This window comes from Antedon mediterranea, chromosome 6 (genome assembly GCF_964355755.1).
Source record: "Antedon mediterranea chromosome 6, ecAntMedi1.1, whole genome shotgun sequence".
NCBI classification, from domain to species: Eukaryota; Metazoa; Echinodermata; class Crinoidea; order Comatulida; family Antedonidae; genus Antedon; species Antedon mediterranea.
The window spans coordinates 17,550,795-17,570,156 of record NC_092675.1 but is presented as its reverse complement, the minus strand read 5'-3'; the positions used below and the strand labels follow the sequence as shown (position 1 = coordinate 17,570,156).

The 19,362-nt window shown below is 31.8% G+C and overlaps 1 protein-coding gene across 5 annotated transcripts in view; it reads left to right on the top strand.

The window, feature by feature from the left end:
* Positions 1–19,362, top strand: part of LOC140052111 (unconventional myosin-IXb-like) — a 70,473-nt gene that overhangs the window by 46,819 nt on the left and 4,292 nt on the right. For 4 of the 5 annotated variants that reach the window (XM_072097527.1, XM_072097525.1, XM_072097523.1 and 1 more), the window contains 12 exons: positions 877–1,026; positions 3,120–3,307; positions 3,432–3,680; positions 3,839–4,045; positions 5,975–6,656; positions 8,122–8,532; positions 9,290–9,403; positions 10,042–10,218; positions 11,982–12,132; positions 14,779–15,036; positions 15,952–16,186; positions 18,615–18,746. In XM_072097527.1, coding sequence (XP_071953628.1) covers positions 877–1,026; positions 3,120–3,307; positions 3,432–3,680; positions 3,839–4,045; positions 5,975–6,656; positions 8,122–8,532; positions 9,290–9,403; positions 10,042–10,218; positions 11,982–12,132; positions 14,779–15,036; positions 15,952–16,186; positions 18,615–18,746 — 2,954 coding nt within the window. The remainder of the gene's footprint in view (positions 1–876; positions 1,027–3,119; positions 3,308–3,431; positions 3,681–3,838; positions 4,046–5,974; positions 6,657–8,121; positions 8,533–9,289; positions 9,404–10,041; positions 10,219–11,981; positions 12,133–14,778; positions 15,037–15,951; positions 16,187–18,614; positions 18,747–19,362) is intronic. The other variant, XM_072097524.1, reaches the window with a different exon arrangement.

Below are 19,362 nucleotides of genomic sequence, written 5' to 3'. Positions count from 1 at the left end.
CTATAACATATTGAAATTGACTGTAAAGATGAAAATAATTGACCCACGTTATTCAAATTGGTTGACGTGATGACGTCAACCAAATTAAACTAGTTGTAACTCATGTGAAAGATAATTGATTAACCTAGACAATATAAAAAACTGGGGGAAAATTGAATAAGCGAGATGTGTTCTATTAAATGCGATAAGCTATGAAGAAATAGACAAAAATCCATTTTTTTTTTATTCGAGTGGCCATTTGATGACATCCGACAACTTTTCGAGTTACATGAATTCATATCAACAACTCATTAGCTTTCAAAATTAGTTGAAAAAATGGTGGGTCAATGGTCTTCCTAAAGATTTAAAGTAGGCATATTTTTTCAAGTTCAATGTGCATGTGCGTCATTATTTTGCAATTAAAATTCATAAAAATGTGAAATCTATCACAGAAGGTATGAACAACAAAAATAAATTGCAATAACGACCTTTCTATGCTATGTACAAGCTGTGCGCAACGCCAAAAAAATGAAAAATTTGACGTGCTTAAAATGTTCTGAAACGTATAGAAACTTGATTAGAAATTAATTTTGCGCGTTTTACAATTTTTACTGCGCCTGCGCGTAACTTTGTGTGAAACATGCCATTGTTAATCCACAGGAAGTTGGCTCTTGATGAAAATCACAAAGAGTTATCTGCCAAGGTGCGGGTAATTAAAAAAAAAACCACCAACAAATGGGTAAAGGAACAGACCTTGATCACAAGAAAGTGTTCTTATTTCCACGTGGGTCCTGTAATAGGATGCTGTGCTGCTAAATAAACTGATCTCGGATTCAATATTTCTATAAATTGTATGTGGAAATACAACTAAACATCATTACATCGGTTTCATTACAGATATTTTTACGAGAGACAGAGCGAGCCAAGTTGCAAGACGCTTTGCATGCTCTGGTGTTAAAACGAATAATAGTTATTCAGTGGTGGATACGTGGTGTTCTTCAACGTCGTAGATATCTTCGAGTAAAACAAGGAATTGTAACATTTCAAGTAAGAATTCTTAGCTATTAGCATAGAATTATGTGTATTTATTTAAATAAAATATTTGAATAGATTTGGTTTGGAATAGTAAAATAATAATAATAATAATTCAAATTGTTAAAGTTGTAGGTACTTAATAGGTAATAGGGTTATATCTATTAAGGCGATAGCTTATAAGGCTAATACTAGATATAGAGCTATATCTTTTTGATATGGGTACTCTCACAGTATATGCTCTCTTTCAAATATTATGTTTAGGTCTACTTTTGTATAGTTTAAAATCCTGACCTTGTGTTTTTTGCTGTGGTGGAAGTTTAAATAATTTCTTAGGATCGATAATGTCAAATTTAGCGTTTTTATTTACCCCTCTTCCTGTAAAATTGTTGAACACAATTCAACACAACGTCATCTCGAAAATAGGCTTAATAAAGGTTTTTTTTCTAATTCACAAACATTGCATATTGTATGTAATGTACCTATCAAGTGGATTCATGTGTATGTCCATTCTTTATTATCCCATTTTTGTAAAGATTATCATTTTTAAATGATGTTTTTTTCCCTTCATTGCTTTAAGCTCTATCAAATTTTATGTGCCAAAAAGATGTGATGCGCCTATATATATTAATACGATGACTTAATTTCACTTCCATATTTCAAATGACAGGAATTTATATGACTATATAAGTTCAAAAGCAAATTACTGAAAATAATAAAAACTATCAGTTTAAACCCGTGCTTCGCATGGTCTTTTTCTGCCCTATGTGGTTATACTTTGCATAGGCAAGTATAACAAAAGCGTACTCTGATAATTAAAAGTAATTACATTGTGGTCTAGTTTTGATTTTGAGCTTTAACCGGTGATACTTAATAATTACACATGTCGCGGATTGAACACAAACGTACTAAGCATTGATATCAATGGTCATGGCATTTTACTCACTGAGCCAAACCATGATTTACCGTCATTCTGTTCAAAGAATAGGTGTAAAACTTCAACAACGCGATCATTCGATACTGTTGACTAAAGACTGTTTTGATAGCGGCCCGGCATAGTATTTGTAGATCTGGCTAAGGCGTAGTTACTGCAGTCACGTAACATGGTCGCTGAGATGTCAAATTACTACTATTGTTTGCCTTTTTTAGTGTTTATCCTTAAAATTCAAGAAAGTAAGATAGCCTATTGTGTGCGGCCCATCAATAAATATCAGTGTGCCAAATGTGAGCACGTACCGTTCAGTGGTATTGGAGGAGATACGTAATATACGCGAATAATTTAGTAGCATTAATATATAGATGCTGTGGGTATCAGTGGCTGGATCTCAATGGAGATATAAAATAAGCAAAAAGCTAAATTCAAAACAGCCAGAAAAATTAGCAGAGCTTTCGGGCAACACTAGTCCTTCATCAGTGCAATGACTATATATATATACCCAGATACTATGACGTTATCCAAATTCCTTCACTTGCACTCGATGAAGGGCTAATGTTGCCCGAAAGCTCTGCTAACTTTTCTGGCTGTTTTACTTTATCGTTTTGATTTCGCTTTTTGCTTTTTTTTTTCTATTTTTGAGATCCAGCTACTGATACCCACAGAATTGTCATTTTTTCAGTAATTTGCCTTAGGATTTATATATACCCAGAGATATATATACTGAAATTTAATTAATTTATTTGATTTCTTAAAATTCGATTGTATAGCAACTCTTTAACACTTTGACGTGGTACGGTGGAACTGTACCTCAATTATACATATGCTCACCAGAAATCAAATTGATACACTCTCAGTATCTCAATTCACGAAGCGGGATTTATATTATATTATATCCAATCTACAGACAGTACTGTTTTGATATATAGGCTGAGTTGCTTTCTTTTCTCTAAAGAGGAATTTAGGGAAATATACAAATTAGTTTATTAAGTTTCAGTATATCACATTTAAAAGTTTAAAATTTATTATGTGCCTGTGATGTTTATATGTAAGTTTTATATATGACTTATTTTATATATGACAATATAATGACTTTAAGACTAATACAGAAAGTTGTACGATGTTCATAGTAAAAATTGCATGTAATACTAATGTTTTATTTTGAATATTCTAGGCCTTGTTTCGCGGTTACCAGCAGCGTCAAATCTACCAGGAGATAAAGGAACAAGCACTACGTGAAAGTGCTGTTGCCTTCCTGCAAGGCTCATGGAGGGCCTACAAACATAAAACTCTCTTTGATAAATTAAAACGAGGAGTTCTATGGATGCAATGTTACATTCGAGGAAATAAGTCCAGACGAAAGTAAGATTATTGGTTTGTTTTTTAAATAATAAAACTCTTTCAACATTAATATTTAAATTAGGTTTGTTCTACCATATACAGTATATTGTATTTTAATATTTATCATTGTATGTTATTATTGAAGATTGGAAGCATTATTAGATGACAGGGAACGTCTGCTTGATGAAGCTGAAAGAAAAGAAGAAGAAAGACAAAAGATGTTAGAGATGGAAAAAGAACGACAATTAGAAGAATTACAATGTTTACAGGATGCAAATGTGTCCAAAGCTGAAAGTGAAGATGAGTTATCTATTAGAAGTGATGAGGGTGTTCATGTCGATGGAGAAGAAGATTATGATGTACGCTGTAGAACAAGAACCACTGAATCTGAAGGGTGTGTTTTTTCATATTTTTTAGTTTGCTTCTAAGTCATATATCTTTGTATCTTTATTAGCCAAAAAGAAAAACCTTTCATACAATATAAAATGTATGGTTTTCACTACAATACTATTTTACATGTAATACAAGATTTTAAATTGATTGTATATACAGAAGCAGTGGCATTCTTGATGCTTCCTCTGGCTCTGATGAAAACCTCTTAGATGATTCCTCATACCGACATCACATACTACCCACAAAGAAGAATGTACCGTCACCTTCGCAGTCTGAAAGTACATTGACCTCATCTCCAACAATGATCTCGCTAGAAGATATTGACGACAGCAGACCAGTAACAGATTCACTGAAACATGCACCAAGGTATGTCTGTTTGTTTTACCTGATGTTTTACGCTGAAACATGCACCAAGGTATATGTCTGTCCTCTGATGTTTTACGCTGAAACATGCACCAAGGTATGTCTGCTTGTTTTACCCTGAAACATGCACCAAGGTATTTCTCTTGTCCTCTGATGTTTTATGCTGAAACATGCACCAAGGTATGTCTGTTGTCCTCTGATGTTTTTACCCTGAAACATGCACCAAGGTATGTCTGCTTGTTTTACCCTGAAACATGCACCAAGGTATGTCTGTTGTCTTCTGATGTTTTACCCTGAAACATGCACCAAGGTATGTCTGTTGTCTTCTGATGTTTTACCCTGCAACATGCACCAAGGTATGTCTGTTGTCTTCTGATGTTTTACCCTGAAACATGCACCAAGGTATGTCTGTTGTCTTCTGATGTTTTACCCTGAAACATGCACCAAGGTATGTCTGTTGTCTTCTGATGTTTTACCCTGAAACATGCACCAAGGTATGTCTGTTGTCTTCTGATGTTTTACCCTGCAACATGCACCAAGGTATGTCTGTTGTCTTCTGATGTTTTACGCTGAAACATGCACCAAGGTATGTCTGTTGTCTTCTGATGTTTTACCCTGCAACATGCACCAAGGTATGTCTGTTGTCTTCTGATGTTTTACCCTGCAACATGCATCAAGGTATGTCAGTTTGTTTTACCTGATGTTTTACCCTGCAACATGCACCAAGGTATGTCTGTTGTCTTCTGATGTTTTATGCTGAAACATGCACCAAGGTATGTCTGTTGTCTTCTGATGTTTTATGCTGAAACATGCACCAAGGTATGTCTGTTGTCTTCTGATGTTTTATGCTGAAACATGCACCAAGGTATATACAAAATAGATATATAACAAAACCGAAAGAATCTAGTTATTTTTGTTGGCATCTTTCATTATTTTTTATAACAACAAGTTTCCAATCTATGCGGTAGTGGCTTAAGTTTCGATGGCTCAGTATATTCAATTTAGAAGAAACTATGTTTTATGCTATGTCGACATACTCATCAATAATTGATTTAATCTTTAAACATCCTGGCCTAAATGTAATCGAACATCTATTGCACTAAGTTTTGTATTATCAACTTTTTTTTTAATGGAAATTATCATTTCTAAGCATTAGAAAAATCAGATTAAATATTAATTTTCAGTATTGGTATTTGATATATTTTACTCTTTGCAGTAAAATACTGCTAAACACATAAAGTGATATCATACATAAGTATCATATATAAGTATTCTGAATTGGAGATAGAATTGAAAATAAATATAATAACAGGAATGAGGATGTTTAGTGTAGATCAAGCATACTGTATGTAGATCAGATTTATAAAGTTCATGTACGCTAACTATACTAAAACAGGAAAGAACAGAAACAGAAAAGAGAACATTTGTGATTCTCATTTTTTTTAAATAGGCCTTACAGAAAATAGATTCGTATTATCAATAATAATAAATGTGATGTTTCCTCCATGATGTCATCAATGTGGGTGTCTCACCTTATACCATGAGTAACCTCAAACAGACTATATTCTTACTTCCTATTGGCTAATTTTTATTATGATATCATTGTGTGGTAGTCCAGGATGTTCACTCAACTGTAACAAATAGTTAAGCAAGCTATTGAAAGTTGTAGCAGTGAACAGAAACCATTCATAACTGCAATATAATGATGTAGTAGTAGGCTTTGGGATTTCCACAAATTGACACCCAAAAATACAAAATGGGGATTGTTTTGGAGTATTCGCTTTCCATCTTGCAACAGAGCCTAACAAATGTTGTGGGTTTATCTTCAGTTTTGGTGATGTTATTTATGCTGGGGAATTTATATGATTTTTTTGTTCATGGTGTTTACTTTGATGTTCATCTGAGACATATTATATTAATTCTTTCAAACAGAGTCAAGGACATTACTGCAGCTTATGTCGAAGGGATACAACGTAAACAATCTGAAACCGTCTCTGATTCAAAATATCAATTGGCGTCTGGAAATGTTAACAGAATCAAAGAAGAGCTAGCTGGTCTAGTTCAAAGTAAAGCAGAGGGAGTTGCTAGTGAGGAAGAAAATCGTGTGAAAGAAGCTAAAAGACTTGTGGAGATGCGTGCTTGTGAGAAAAAGTTTGAGCAAGAAATAATTGCAGAAAAAGACATCGATATCAATGATAAAGTTATAGAGTTGCGAAGTGAGCTGAGAGATGGAGAAAGGCGTAAACCATCTAGCAAAGATGATTGGAGAAGATCTGAGTATTTAGAAGAAAGCAGGAAACAGGAATTAAGGGAAGAAAGGAGAAAATATGAAATAAAAGAAGAGCGAAGGAAATCAGCAATAAAGGAAGAACAGACAAAACCAGTTGTTGAACCTCAACGTAAAAAAACAGAATTACGATCTGGCGGTAGGATATCAAGGTTTAAAAACGAACGACGGAAATCGGATATCGGTGAGGAACGATTGATGGCTGATGTTAAAGTGGAAAGAAGTAAATCGGATTCAAGAGATCTGGACAGAAAAGCGTTATTTGAACCCATTAAGAAGGATCGGCAGGAGATGAATAAAGAAAATATTACGCCAACTAAGCCTAAGGTTAGTAAACAAATTAATTTGATTTTCAAAGTGGTTCAGTAGAGAAACATTAATATAATAAAAATAATTAAAAGGCAACTAACAAAGTAATTTACATTATTACACACACACAGATTTTACATGTCAAATTGTAAATATGTTGTGACCATCTGTCAATACGAGTTCCATTGTAGATTAGGGAAATACAGTATTTGAAAATTTGGATAAAGTGTGGTTTGTTCCAAAGATCATAAATTTAGTCTTCTTGATATTCAATGTAAGTCTATTTTCCTCAAACCATTTAGCAATTTTGAATTTAATTCATTTTGAAGTAGAGTGGGATTAGATGAGTTACATAAGATTGTAGTGTTGTCTGCAAACAAACTTCGATTGAGTGACATTACAGTAGGTAGAGAGTTAACAATAATAAACAATAAAGGTCCAAATATAGAACATTGGGGCACACTGATGTTCACTTCCATATGAGTAGATTGTGTTGATTTGAACAACTTGAGATATCTCACTAAGATACGAGATGAACCAGTTCAGAGCAGATGACTTAATTCTACAATCAATAAGTTTAGCTATAAGGAGTTTGTTTGTGATCAACAGTGTCAACATTTAAACAAAGTTCCATAATCTAGTATTGCTTTCAGGTATTTCAATGTGAAGGAATACTTTTTTTATAACAAAATCAATGACTGTAAATAGTTCCAAATTTTATTCTTGATACAATTCATTTAAAAAAAAAAAATGTGTACTTTTATCACGGAGGAGTGCGCTTTTGTTTACTTACTCATCCCATGCGAATTAGTATATAACCACAGCAGAACCTTGGCAGAAAAATATATATAGTAATATATTATTTAAATACTTTCACTTTTTATAAAATAAATAGAAAACTATGTGAAAAAAAATGTGAATTTCTAGTGCTCCAGTCATTGCAAATTAATTGGAAACCAATTTATTTCCAGTCAGGAAATATTTAATTAATTTTAATTGTTTGGACTCTCCAATGCAAACTTTTAAATAAAAACATTTTGAATAAAAACCTTTTGATTAAAATTCTCAATTTTATATTAGTTTATGAACTAACTTGAATGAATCATAGCTAGATATTTACTCCCTTAATAATGAAGATGATTTCCTACCGTTTAAAATGCTTACAGGCAGAAACCTAGTAAAAATAGTATTTGGTGTACACTTATTTAATAGTATAGTTACTGTACTATTAAAATAAAGTTTTTTAAATAATAATGTTTTTTACCACTTTCTGAGTAAAAAAACACATAATTGGAAACATTTTTAAAAAATGTGCAAGAACTAACTAAACTTAGAATTGTAAATTGTAATTTTTGTTTGTGTTTTTTTTATACCATAAAGTGAAATATACAATGATTTAATTAATATACAGTACTTAGTTTGTTATGATGTGTATACAAATAAATGTTTGAAATGTTTAATGAATGTTTATATTTTGATATAGGAAAGTACAAGCAAACCATCATCATTATTACCAGGTTCTTTTAGAAGGAAAACATCTAAAAAACAACAGCAAGATCCCAAGAACTCATTATCGCCTACATCAGCTGAAGATAAAACTCGTAATGAAAAATCATCAGTAACACGTAGCCCATCTAATAAGCCTAAGTTTAACTGGAAAGTACGATCAAAAAAGAAGCGCCAAACCATATCAGGACAAGTTCCAGTTGAACACCTTGCTTTGAGGACACGTGCGATGACGATGACGCCCCCAACTAGTTCTCCAGAAGGGAAGACAAAAACGACCCCTAGTAATATGAGCATTCATCGGAAGACTCAGTGGCGATACCCAACTAATCAGGTTATTTCAGATGCATCAGAATTAAACCAGATGGATGAATTTCTAAAATCAAAGGTATGATTTAAAATCTATTATATTTAATCCTACAATTCATTGAAAATTGATATCTTTTTTTGGCATTTGGCATGAATAAGTTTAATGAATGAAATGATACACGAAACTCTGAATTTGTTTAAATACATAAAGTATTTGTAAAAACATTTTTGTGTTTTTTGAGTCTGCATCATCATGTAATTAATAATTTCATCGTCACTCAAAACAACAGAGAAAAATTTCAACCGGAGATCGCCATTGTTCTTGTTAAAGAAGGTCTACTAATAATGTCGCAGGCCAGATATAGAATGTAGAACATTACAAACATTTGAGATGCTAGGTCCACTCAGAATTGAAACTACATGGTTGAATGAGCAGGTTACTATTGAGAGCCCTGCTTACAGGAACCATGCGACAAAGGCTGGAATCTCACGGGCTTTAAGGAGTCTCTTTTTAACATTACTTTTATTTATTTTTTTCTTCGCGGGACATATGAAAAGCACTCGCGAGCCGTATTTGGCCGCAGGCCGCCTGTTAAAAGATGCTTGTAAAACAACAATTAAATAAATCAGTCAATTTTAGTTTTGTCATATTGTCAAGTCAACAGTAAGCCTACATAAAATTATCAATGAACCTATCTTAGCCAATTTAGCTCCTCCAATGTGTATGTACATCTTATAACATTTAATGTTGCTTTCCAAATTAAGTATCAGATACATTTTTTGATTTGAAATATTCAATTTCATCATGAGAAACTTAGATCAATCTTTTTTTTTAGATTGCAGAAATAAATAAAGGAAAAAGCCAACACACCAAAGTTGATAAAGTGTTCAAAAGTGCAATGGATAGATATAGAAATAATCTATTAACTCATCAGTCTATGGCAATGCAGGTAATATTAATTAGTATGCCAACAATTTAATATGGTTTTTATTATCAAAATATATGATGGAAACCATTTTCAAGTATAAAAGAACAATTTTTACTTACATTTTTACAATTACAACTTATGGGAGTTCTACAAATGTTTCAACCAAAATACATTTACTCTCTTCTGGAAACATTGCAATTTGTGATTTTCATGGTGTTAATGACTAATTCTCCTATCTAATTTTATAGCGTGGATAACTTTGTTAGTATTCCTAATTGTTCTCAATTAAATCCTGGAAGTTTTCGTCATTTTGTTGCTAGAGTGAGACTAGACAAGCATTATGCACCAATGATTACTGTAGTATAAAATTGGAAACAAACATGTTATTTTAACCTCTATTCTAATGGTATCTGTATGACATGAATTTCCTGCATTTTTAGATCCTGTTTTAGGATTATATTTAAGGATTAGTCCATCAGTTAACATTGCTTTATTCCTGATAGTGATGCTATATGAAATCTAATTTGCATTTTTATATGTTGATATTTTACTATTTAACTTAGCTTTTAACTTATTTAATCTCTTATTTCTTAAGATCTGGCTATCCTAATCTATTTTTTTCGTAGAGTCAAGTATTTATTCCCTTATTTTTAATACAGGATAATAACGAATTATCGCTACAATACAAGGATTTGATGTCGGAGTTTGAGCAGGTGTTGCAAAACACTGCAAAACAAGAGCAGACAAACGCTCAATTTCCCATCACGTTGGGTATCAATGCATTCCGTGGTTTCTTGGATGAGTTCATGCATCATTACAAACCAGCCAAAAAGAAGGTCAGTTTATGTCATTGCACAGGGTATGTTTACACTCACAATAGCGTTAGGGTAGCGTTATGTACGCGGCATACATATCTCTGAACTTAGGCCACAGATAAGCGTTAAACAGCTGTTATGCATTTATAAAGCTAGAAGCACAGGTCAGCTTTACTAACGCTAATCCAGTGATGCATCCGTGATTTTAATCTTCAGTCAAACCCCGACGAATGAAACGTCCACGTCCACGGTTAGCATGCCAACAGCATACCTCTACCATTAGCTAAACGTCAAATATATTTTATAGGTTTCAATTTTAAAGAACAGTACCCTTATTTTAGTGTTTTTTAAATGACTGGCAGTCAATTTGATTTAGATTTTTTAACCTTGGTAAATTGGTAAACAGAAATATCAAAATAATAACCGATCACAATTTGGCCATCATCTCACAGCCTTAAAGTGGTCCAGAGTTGGAATCCTGGTCCGGATTGCCTCCAATTTCAATGCATCTACCTTTGAAATATTTAGTAATTAATTGCACTGAATAGATGTAATTGATTCTCAAATAAAACTATGGGTTAAGAAATTCATATTTTCTCAAAATACACATTAAACATTACTTGGCAATATGAATAATATTCTCGATGGATACTGCCTTTCCATATTTCACCTTCATCTCTTAGGATTTGAGTTATGTGTGTTTTCACATTAAACTAGTACTTGGAATTATTTAATGATAAATCGTAATATTTTGAGTGTTTGTTAACACTATTCTGTATTTGAGCGATAAAAGCATCTACTTGGAAATCATACATTAAAATTACAGGTTTTCGTCAGCATGTTATTATGTTTTGACATTATACAGCATTTAAATGTTTCATGTCAACATCAATAGTAGGATTGTTTTGGTAAAAATAATTAATGTATAATTATTTTATCTGTGTTAAAGTAGATATAGCCAGTAATGGAATGTAAGCTTACTTAAAGAAGGCTATCATCATGGATCTAAGAACTACAATATTATTGAACTTCTATCCCCATTTAATTTATGCCATTTTCATAGAAATACATTTCTTGTTTAATACCCTTTTCACATCTGCAAAATGTAACAACTTATAACAAGTTGTAACCAGGTTTACATAGTGTCAATACTATTTTATTTTAAAAATAACACACTGATGAGAAGCTTGTTTTTGTTCCGAGTTCTTAATCAAATATTAACTAGGCTTTCCTTCCAAGATTTCTCGGGGTTCGCAAATGAAAACGTGTAATAAATCGAGAGATCAATAAATTATTGTCAAGCATTTCATTTTACTTAATATAGTTAGTATATTTTACAGTCACTTTTTTTTTCATTGCTGAGTCAAAGGTTATCTTTTTTTAGCATTTCCTAATCGATCTAGGAAATATTAATAGTAATAGTATTGAAAGAACAATTGATAGTTATGTTTTTCTTGTCTACAGTTGACATTTACTAATTTCCACCTTCTTCTTGTCCAATGACAAAACACATTTTGTGTATGCATATCCGAGTCTTTAACACTTTAACAATTTCCACTGTTTTGCTAAGATCAAGGTGTAATAATTTCATATGTAAACCAACTGTGTTTTGCTTCAATTTTTGTAATTGTTTTTAATGCAGACATATACCAAGAGCGGTTAATGGTATCTACATACAATTGTTCTACAGTAGTGTACATTGCTTTTAAGATAAGGTTTATTACTTGAATTAAAAGATTGTGCACTATCAAAATTTATTAAAATATTTTTTATTGATTTACCAGCAGAAGGTACCAAAAAAGAAGAAGGAAAAGAAAGAAGATGTGATTGAAATTCAGGGACATCATTTCCATAATTATCAATTTAATATTCCAACCCTTTGTGAAATTTGTAATAATTTCTTATGGCTTATGGAAAAGGGACATCTTTGTCAAGGTAAGTTATTGTGTTTCTTTTGATAAAATGAGTTTTAAGAATCAGAGCAATACATTCATTGCTCTTTAGTATAGTTTCAAGAACAATATAATATTTCATAATAAAAATGGTTGAACCCATGAGAAAGATAGTTTGAGCAACAACATAGTACAATTTAAGAGAAAATAGGTACAGATAAGTGAATGTGCCCTGTTGAATGATATAGTCTATGAAGAAATCCTATTGATGTCAGGAACAATGAAATAAAAAACATCTCATAGGATCTAGTTCCTTTATGAAAATAGTGATATAAAATAAAAGATTACACCTTAAAGATCTGTTTCCAACTAGTTTGACAAAAAAAGTGTGACATTTTGTTGTCACATAAAGTTTTGTCATGAGTTTAGTTTCCTGTACCTGACTATAGTTGTGTGTCCTGAAAGGAATTCGGAACAAGGTAAAATTAGCAATGGCAAGCTAACAATATTTTTTACTAAAAAATGTATAATTTTGATTTCTATTGGCATTTAATTAATCATGAGTTGATTGAGTGGTGTACATGTTTACTCTTGTCATCCTGAGTTTGGCAGCCACCACTTCCTAAGACTCAGTCTGAACCAAGATAAATTAATATCCTCTTATCTAGGCATTAATAATTTTATAATCTCTAGTTGCCATGCCGTTTTCTAATTTTATTTTAATATTTCCATAATGATTGAATAACTTAGTAGTAAATGATTATTATTATAAATCCAACAGCAGGGTTCACTAAATAAATATGAAAATCAAAATGGATGTCAATTATATAGACTTAATAATAATAATAATAATAATAAAGTTATACTAAAAGAATACTTAGTTCATTTCTCCTTACATAAGAAAAAACAAAAAATTTGTTTGAATGTTTCCCTTCCCTCTTAAAGTATACTATATTTGAATAGGTTACAGCATTGATTCATTCTACCATCTAACTAAACTGGACAAACAAGAAATCCAAATAAATTTGTTTCTGTACACTTTTTTTATCAATATTTTTTTTGTATCACTGTATAAAACGTATAATTTAAGTTGATGTTACATTAGTACAATACAAAACAGGAAAGCTAACAATATTTCAAATGTTTCTTAGAACTCCATAAATGAGAATGTTGGTTTCCGATGACTGTATTATTTTATCTTGACCACAATCTGTTTTTAATTGTTATTCCTTGTTTCCTTCACAATTCGTATTTTGTTTATTGTATTTTTCCAAGGAAACAGAAGACTGCATAGTCATCACTGGCTGATGTGTGTTTACTTTATAGACAAAAAATTAACATGAATTTTAAAATAATTCTAGTTCACTTCCTTGAAAACATTTTCCAAAACAATATATTCAATAAATTGACTCTTTAACATCCTAATATCCGTTTTTTGTACAGACAAATAGTATAAATAGTATTTTATACAAAATGTAGATAAAATATGCAAAATGAATTGTTTGAAATTTCTGGATTTAATTAAGCTATGGCCTACATTTGCGTAGTTTTACTTTGTTTTTGTTTAACTTGATAATGAGAGGACAGGCCTGGCCAGTGTACATGGAAGTTGTTAATTTAGATATAAGCTGTTTGATTGGCTTTGACTGTAGCTAATAAGGAAATGCTTGTTTGCTAGGGTGTCTATCTAATTGTGGCCATGATAATAGAACAGATGAGCACATTGCTTTGTTAAAACCTGTGTTTTAGTTATTTTTTATTTCAAATACTGTGTATATTTTATTTAAAAATATATTAAATACTGTATATATTAAAATATTTAAATATTGTCTAAAATATGATTTACTTTTTTATTTAATAGTTTAAAGTTTACTATTTTTTTAGAAAGGGTATTATAAAAGCTTCTGTATTATTTAAAAAAAATGTATTTTATAATAGCTGTAATCATTTTCTAATCAAAATGTTGAATACTGGCAATGTATTATTGCATTTCTAAAGTTAAGGATGTATTGTCCCTTTGACTAATTCCAAAAAAAATAAAAAATAAATATTTCGAAAAAAATGTTTCATCATAATAGTTACCAAAATTAGTCGGAAAAAAAAAAACTGAAATAGACGTTTTTTTTGTTCAAAAAATAACATTGACTTCCAGTCAAAGTTTTTGATCAAAACATATCTCATAATGCAACGAGCTTGTTTGGCTACTCTGTATGCATAATCATAAAACACCTTCTCAATTGTGACGAGTTGTAAACAATCCTAATTAGCATCATGCATTATGTATACTCGTGGTTTGAAATCTTTGTTTACTTTCGCTCGCGATGATTTTCCAGACGAAATGTAATCAAATTAATTTACCTGTTAATTATGTAAAATTGTTGTTTTTGGCTCAAATTTTCGACTTAAAGTGAATAACTTTAATATTACTTTGATATGGCCAATTTAAATTTAGAATATTTTGACCTTCATTACATCTTTAAAGTAACAATATATACGTGTTGAATGTTTACAAATGCTACCGGTAATATCACAAAAACCATAACATGCTATTGTTTTTCCTTATCAAACCTGTTATTAGTACTCAAAATACTAATGCATACATTGTAAGGAAAAAGCATAGTAATACAAGTTGGGGAATCTAATAACAAAACAGGATTTTATCAAATGCATACGTTTTTCATTTTTTCAGATTGTAAGCTTTCGCTACATAAAAAGTGTTTATCAAAGTTGGTCGGAAAGTGCAATGGTCAACCAATCGGAAAACAGGGTCAGATATTTGGTACAGCACTCTCCTCGTTGACTCGTGGAAGTAGCATGATACCTAAAATTATTGAAAAATGTATTTATCATATTGAATTACATGGACTGTACCAAGAAGGTATCTACCGAAGGCCTGGACCGGAGGCTAAGGTTAAGGAAATCAAAACACGAATAAATTCTGGAGAAGGTAAAGATATTTGCTAATTAGATCTTAAAGTGACCGGAAATGTATTTCTCTTGTAATTTATATATGTTAACTTAGCGCCATAATTCTTTTCTGTGGATGGAAAAAAAAATTATTTTCAAATCTATAACAATTCAGATCGTATCGCGACAGAATTTTTGGAGAGACTTTACCAAAAGTATTTAAATTAGCTTTAAATCGTTTTTATAATTTGGATTAATTAATAAAAACAATTTTACAAGACTCAGAATTAGCCTAGATTAGTTTCAGTTGCCTGGCGAAGTTTCTATCTGGTATCGCTGCTTTTCTAGGCTAGGCCAGGCTTCTTAGCATTGCTAGGCCTAGGATTGTTTGGGCATAATTAACACTACAGTAGTTATAAAATCTGATTCAAATGAAAGTTATCTAATTAAATGTTATCAATGAATGAATGAATGTGCAGCTATGGTAAGACACAGTTATAGTAATACTAATCTTATATACATGTTTTACTGTTATATAATATAGTTATGGAGATTGGAATAAATGACTTTCTATATAATGAAAATATATCAGAAGAATGATCACAAAAAGTCATATACATCCCGACCTCGATCACATGGAAAACTGTTGCAGGGAAAACCGCGGATTACTCATTCTTCTGATATATATATTCTTTGATATTATATAAAACAAATAATGAATGTTTTATATTCATGGAATGGTACAATTCCACTCATAAAGATTCATTTAATTATTCAACATGCCAGTTTGCTAGCTGTACTAAGATTAGCCAAAACTACTGACACTAATTTTCAAGCAAATTAACTAATCCATAGGCATATACCCTAGTCAGTGTGAAAAAAAAAGAAGAATATTCTATTTTTACCTGTACTTAATATAATTTATAAACAATTTTTCTCAACATGTTTTTTCTAGATGTTGAAAGTATTGACCTAGGTTCATATACAGTTTTGGTTGTTGGTCAAGTACTGAAAGCTTTCTTCCGAGAGATGCCAGAACCTTTGATTACATTTCAAATGTATGATGAGTTTCTGCGAACAATACAAATTGTTGATTATAAGGAGCGTGTCGCAGCACTTCAAGAAGCCATTGAGAAACTTCCAAAACCAAACCATGCACTATTTGAACGCCTCGTCTTTCATTTAGCACGGTAATTCTATTTTGTATATATTTCATCTATTTATGTTATTTTTTCTATGACTCTACTTTATGAAAAAGAACATTTACAACTAAAAGGGCACTCGAGAGTGCATACCTCCACCTATAGTATATTGAAATTGTAACCAATTTTGGAATACCTCACAGAGTAAAGTTATCCCAATTAGTGGTTGTTTTTAAATCGATTAGAGTTGGGATTTGGATCATATAGTATATCTATACCTGTACTGGTACGTCAGGGAAACTCAATACGTAAGAAAACAACAACTCCTGCTAATTGTATATAAAGCCTTTTTTAAGCTTTGTGTATTTATTCAATCTGTAAGTAAACAGAAATAACCCATACAAATTGTATTCAGAACAACAATAATAACAATTTTAACGTACGCCCTCAACTCATGCAACAAACAAACTATAAACGCCCTCAGCGTCTATCAAACAATTAACTTACATAATTGTCGCTCCATAATACATGCGACGCCGCATGTCTAACCGTCAACGCACAACAGCGTTAATCACAGTATGAGCCTACTCGCGCTGTAGCTTATGAAGTATGATCGAGGCTAGCCTACTAGCTTGGCTTAATAAAATCACACTTAAGACTCTACTAACATAATTAGACTCACTTCTTTGGCAGGATATTTAGCTTCCCTTATTCATATACATTTACTGCATTTTATAGCTAAAATTACTATACATTATGGCTGTCTATCACCCTTCCTAGTGACGACCTTTTGCCTATCGTATGACTTGCTTAACTAACTTAAATCATCTTTTAATTATACAAATGTTTCTTCCTTTCTACGCATGCGTGATACAAGCGATCGTTCTATAACGATCCATGTACTATAGGCTAAGATTAATTTAAAATTAATCAGATACTTTTCTGTTTAATAATTATTTGAAATTACTATCTTCTGCAAGTAGAAAACAAAAATGTTGCATATTCGAAGGTAGAAAAAGAAAACAAAACACAATTTTACGATGTAAACTTTCATGCATTTGTCATGAATGTATACATAGTTTTATTTGCTTAGACCTAGTGATCAGTGTTTTAAACGCAATGAATTGGAATGTTGATCGTTGCGTTTTGCGTTAGATAACAAACCTAATGCTGCGAGTCTGAACATACCCTAAACTAGAAACATGTGACAATTTCTTGTTTTAAAGCTCTAACCTGTAGGACACACTGTATGTTTCCTTGATATTGAGATATCACAAACATAGAGAGACTGATAATATGAATAGGCCTTACTACAGTGAAGCTGAAAAGATTTTTTCCTTTTCCTCATTAAGCATAATAAAAGACCTTTAGTTGATTGTCAACTAATAATATAAGAATGCTTACGCCAACAGTTCCATGAAATGTATCCTGTCATTTTAGAGAAATAATTATTTAAAAACGACAAAAAGGTAAATTTCTCTTTCATTTTAGTAGTCATTTTATTTAACAAGGAACTAAGGCTAATTTTTATGTTTGCTGTACAGCCTATAACTGAAACTTCTGATTTGTTTCATTAACTGTTGCTGATTTAAGGAAGTAACATGCAGTTGTAAATTCAACTGTAATTTGCCTAAAAGTTCCAGTGGATTGAGATGAGTACTTCCTGTTTGTGTAATTTAATCCAACGAGGTCAGCAGGTCATGTTTGTATCAGCTATTGCATTAGTTCAGTTATACTCCCACTTCCTCTACTGCCCTCCACTATTATCCCATTCTTTGATTTAATATTATGTTTTAGGATAAAATACATACCATATATGTCATGTATATAAACTTCCTCGCTCACGAACTGTTCGGCTCAAGAGGGCCTAACCGCTTACAGTCGCTCAGACATGTGGATGTGCCCTCGAGTCTACAGTCCTTCCCCTGTATTCATGACCCATTATTAGTGGCTTAAGCAGACATATTTATTTTGTTGGTGGTAGGCCTATACCACTTCCTTGCTACACTTTGAAACTATCACTATTCATAGGTAATAGCCCATTTAAAGGCCAAGGAGTGTGCATTCTAGTTTCTTACAAATGACTAAATCTTAAAATTAAAGAATATAAAAACAAAATATTCTTTCAATCATTTTTTTCATTTAACTATACACATACATAATATTACTATACACATGCATATACATAATATTACTATATACACATGCATACATAATAATATACACATGCATACATAATATTACTATACACATGCATACATAATATTACTATACACATACACACACTCATAATATTACTTACACATGCATACATAATATTACTATAAACATGCATATACATAATATTACTATATAACATGTATACATAATATTACTATACACATGCATACATAATATTACTATACACATGCATACATAATATTTTGTGGCATTGATTTCAACATTAATTCTTATCCGCATTTTATATTTTATACAGAGTTGCTTTGCATGAAGAATACAACAGGATGTCAGCGAGTAATTTATCAATTGTGTTTGCACCATGCATTATGAGAAGCCCTAGACAGAACAACCCATGGGAGGCACTTCAGGACGTTTCTAAACAAGCCAGGTATGTGTCTTACATTTCTACATAAAATGACACTTCTTATCATCCACCGCTAATGTAGTAAAACATCCAGCTAATGTAGAAACACCAACAGCTTATGTAGTAAATACAAATCAACACCACTTAATGTAGAAACAGTCAACAGCTAATGTAGTAACAAAAATTGCCTCCCAGCTATTTGTAGTTACTATCGCCAGCTAATGTAGAAAATAATATATATTTTACAAACCTATGTCTAAATCAGGTGCAAATGCATCTGCATTATTTACTTACTTTGCTATCAGTCTATCCGCCATCTCGTAAGCGATCACCTCTCTAATACGACCATACATCGTAAGCAACTACTCTTGTTAACGACCACCTAATTTAAGGGACCACAACCTCTCTCTCTCTGACAAGTGGTGTGGTCGTTAAGAGAGGTGGTTGAATTTGAGAAGTGGTCCCTTAACAGAGACGGTAGTCATTCAATAGAGGTGGCCACTTACGAGAGGTCGTTATTACAGGAGATTGTCGATTATGAGAAGTGGTCCCTTAAGAAGTGGTGGTCCTCTAAAGAGGTTTTTACGAGAGGTGTGGTCAGTTACGGTTGCTTACGAGTCCTTTAATAAAGGTGGTGGAT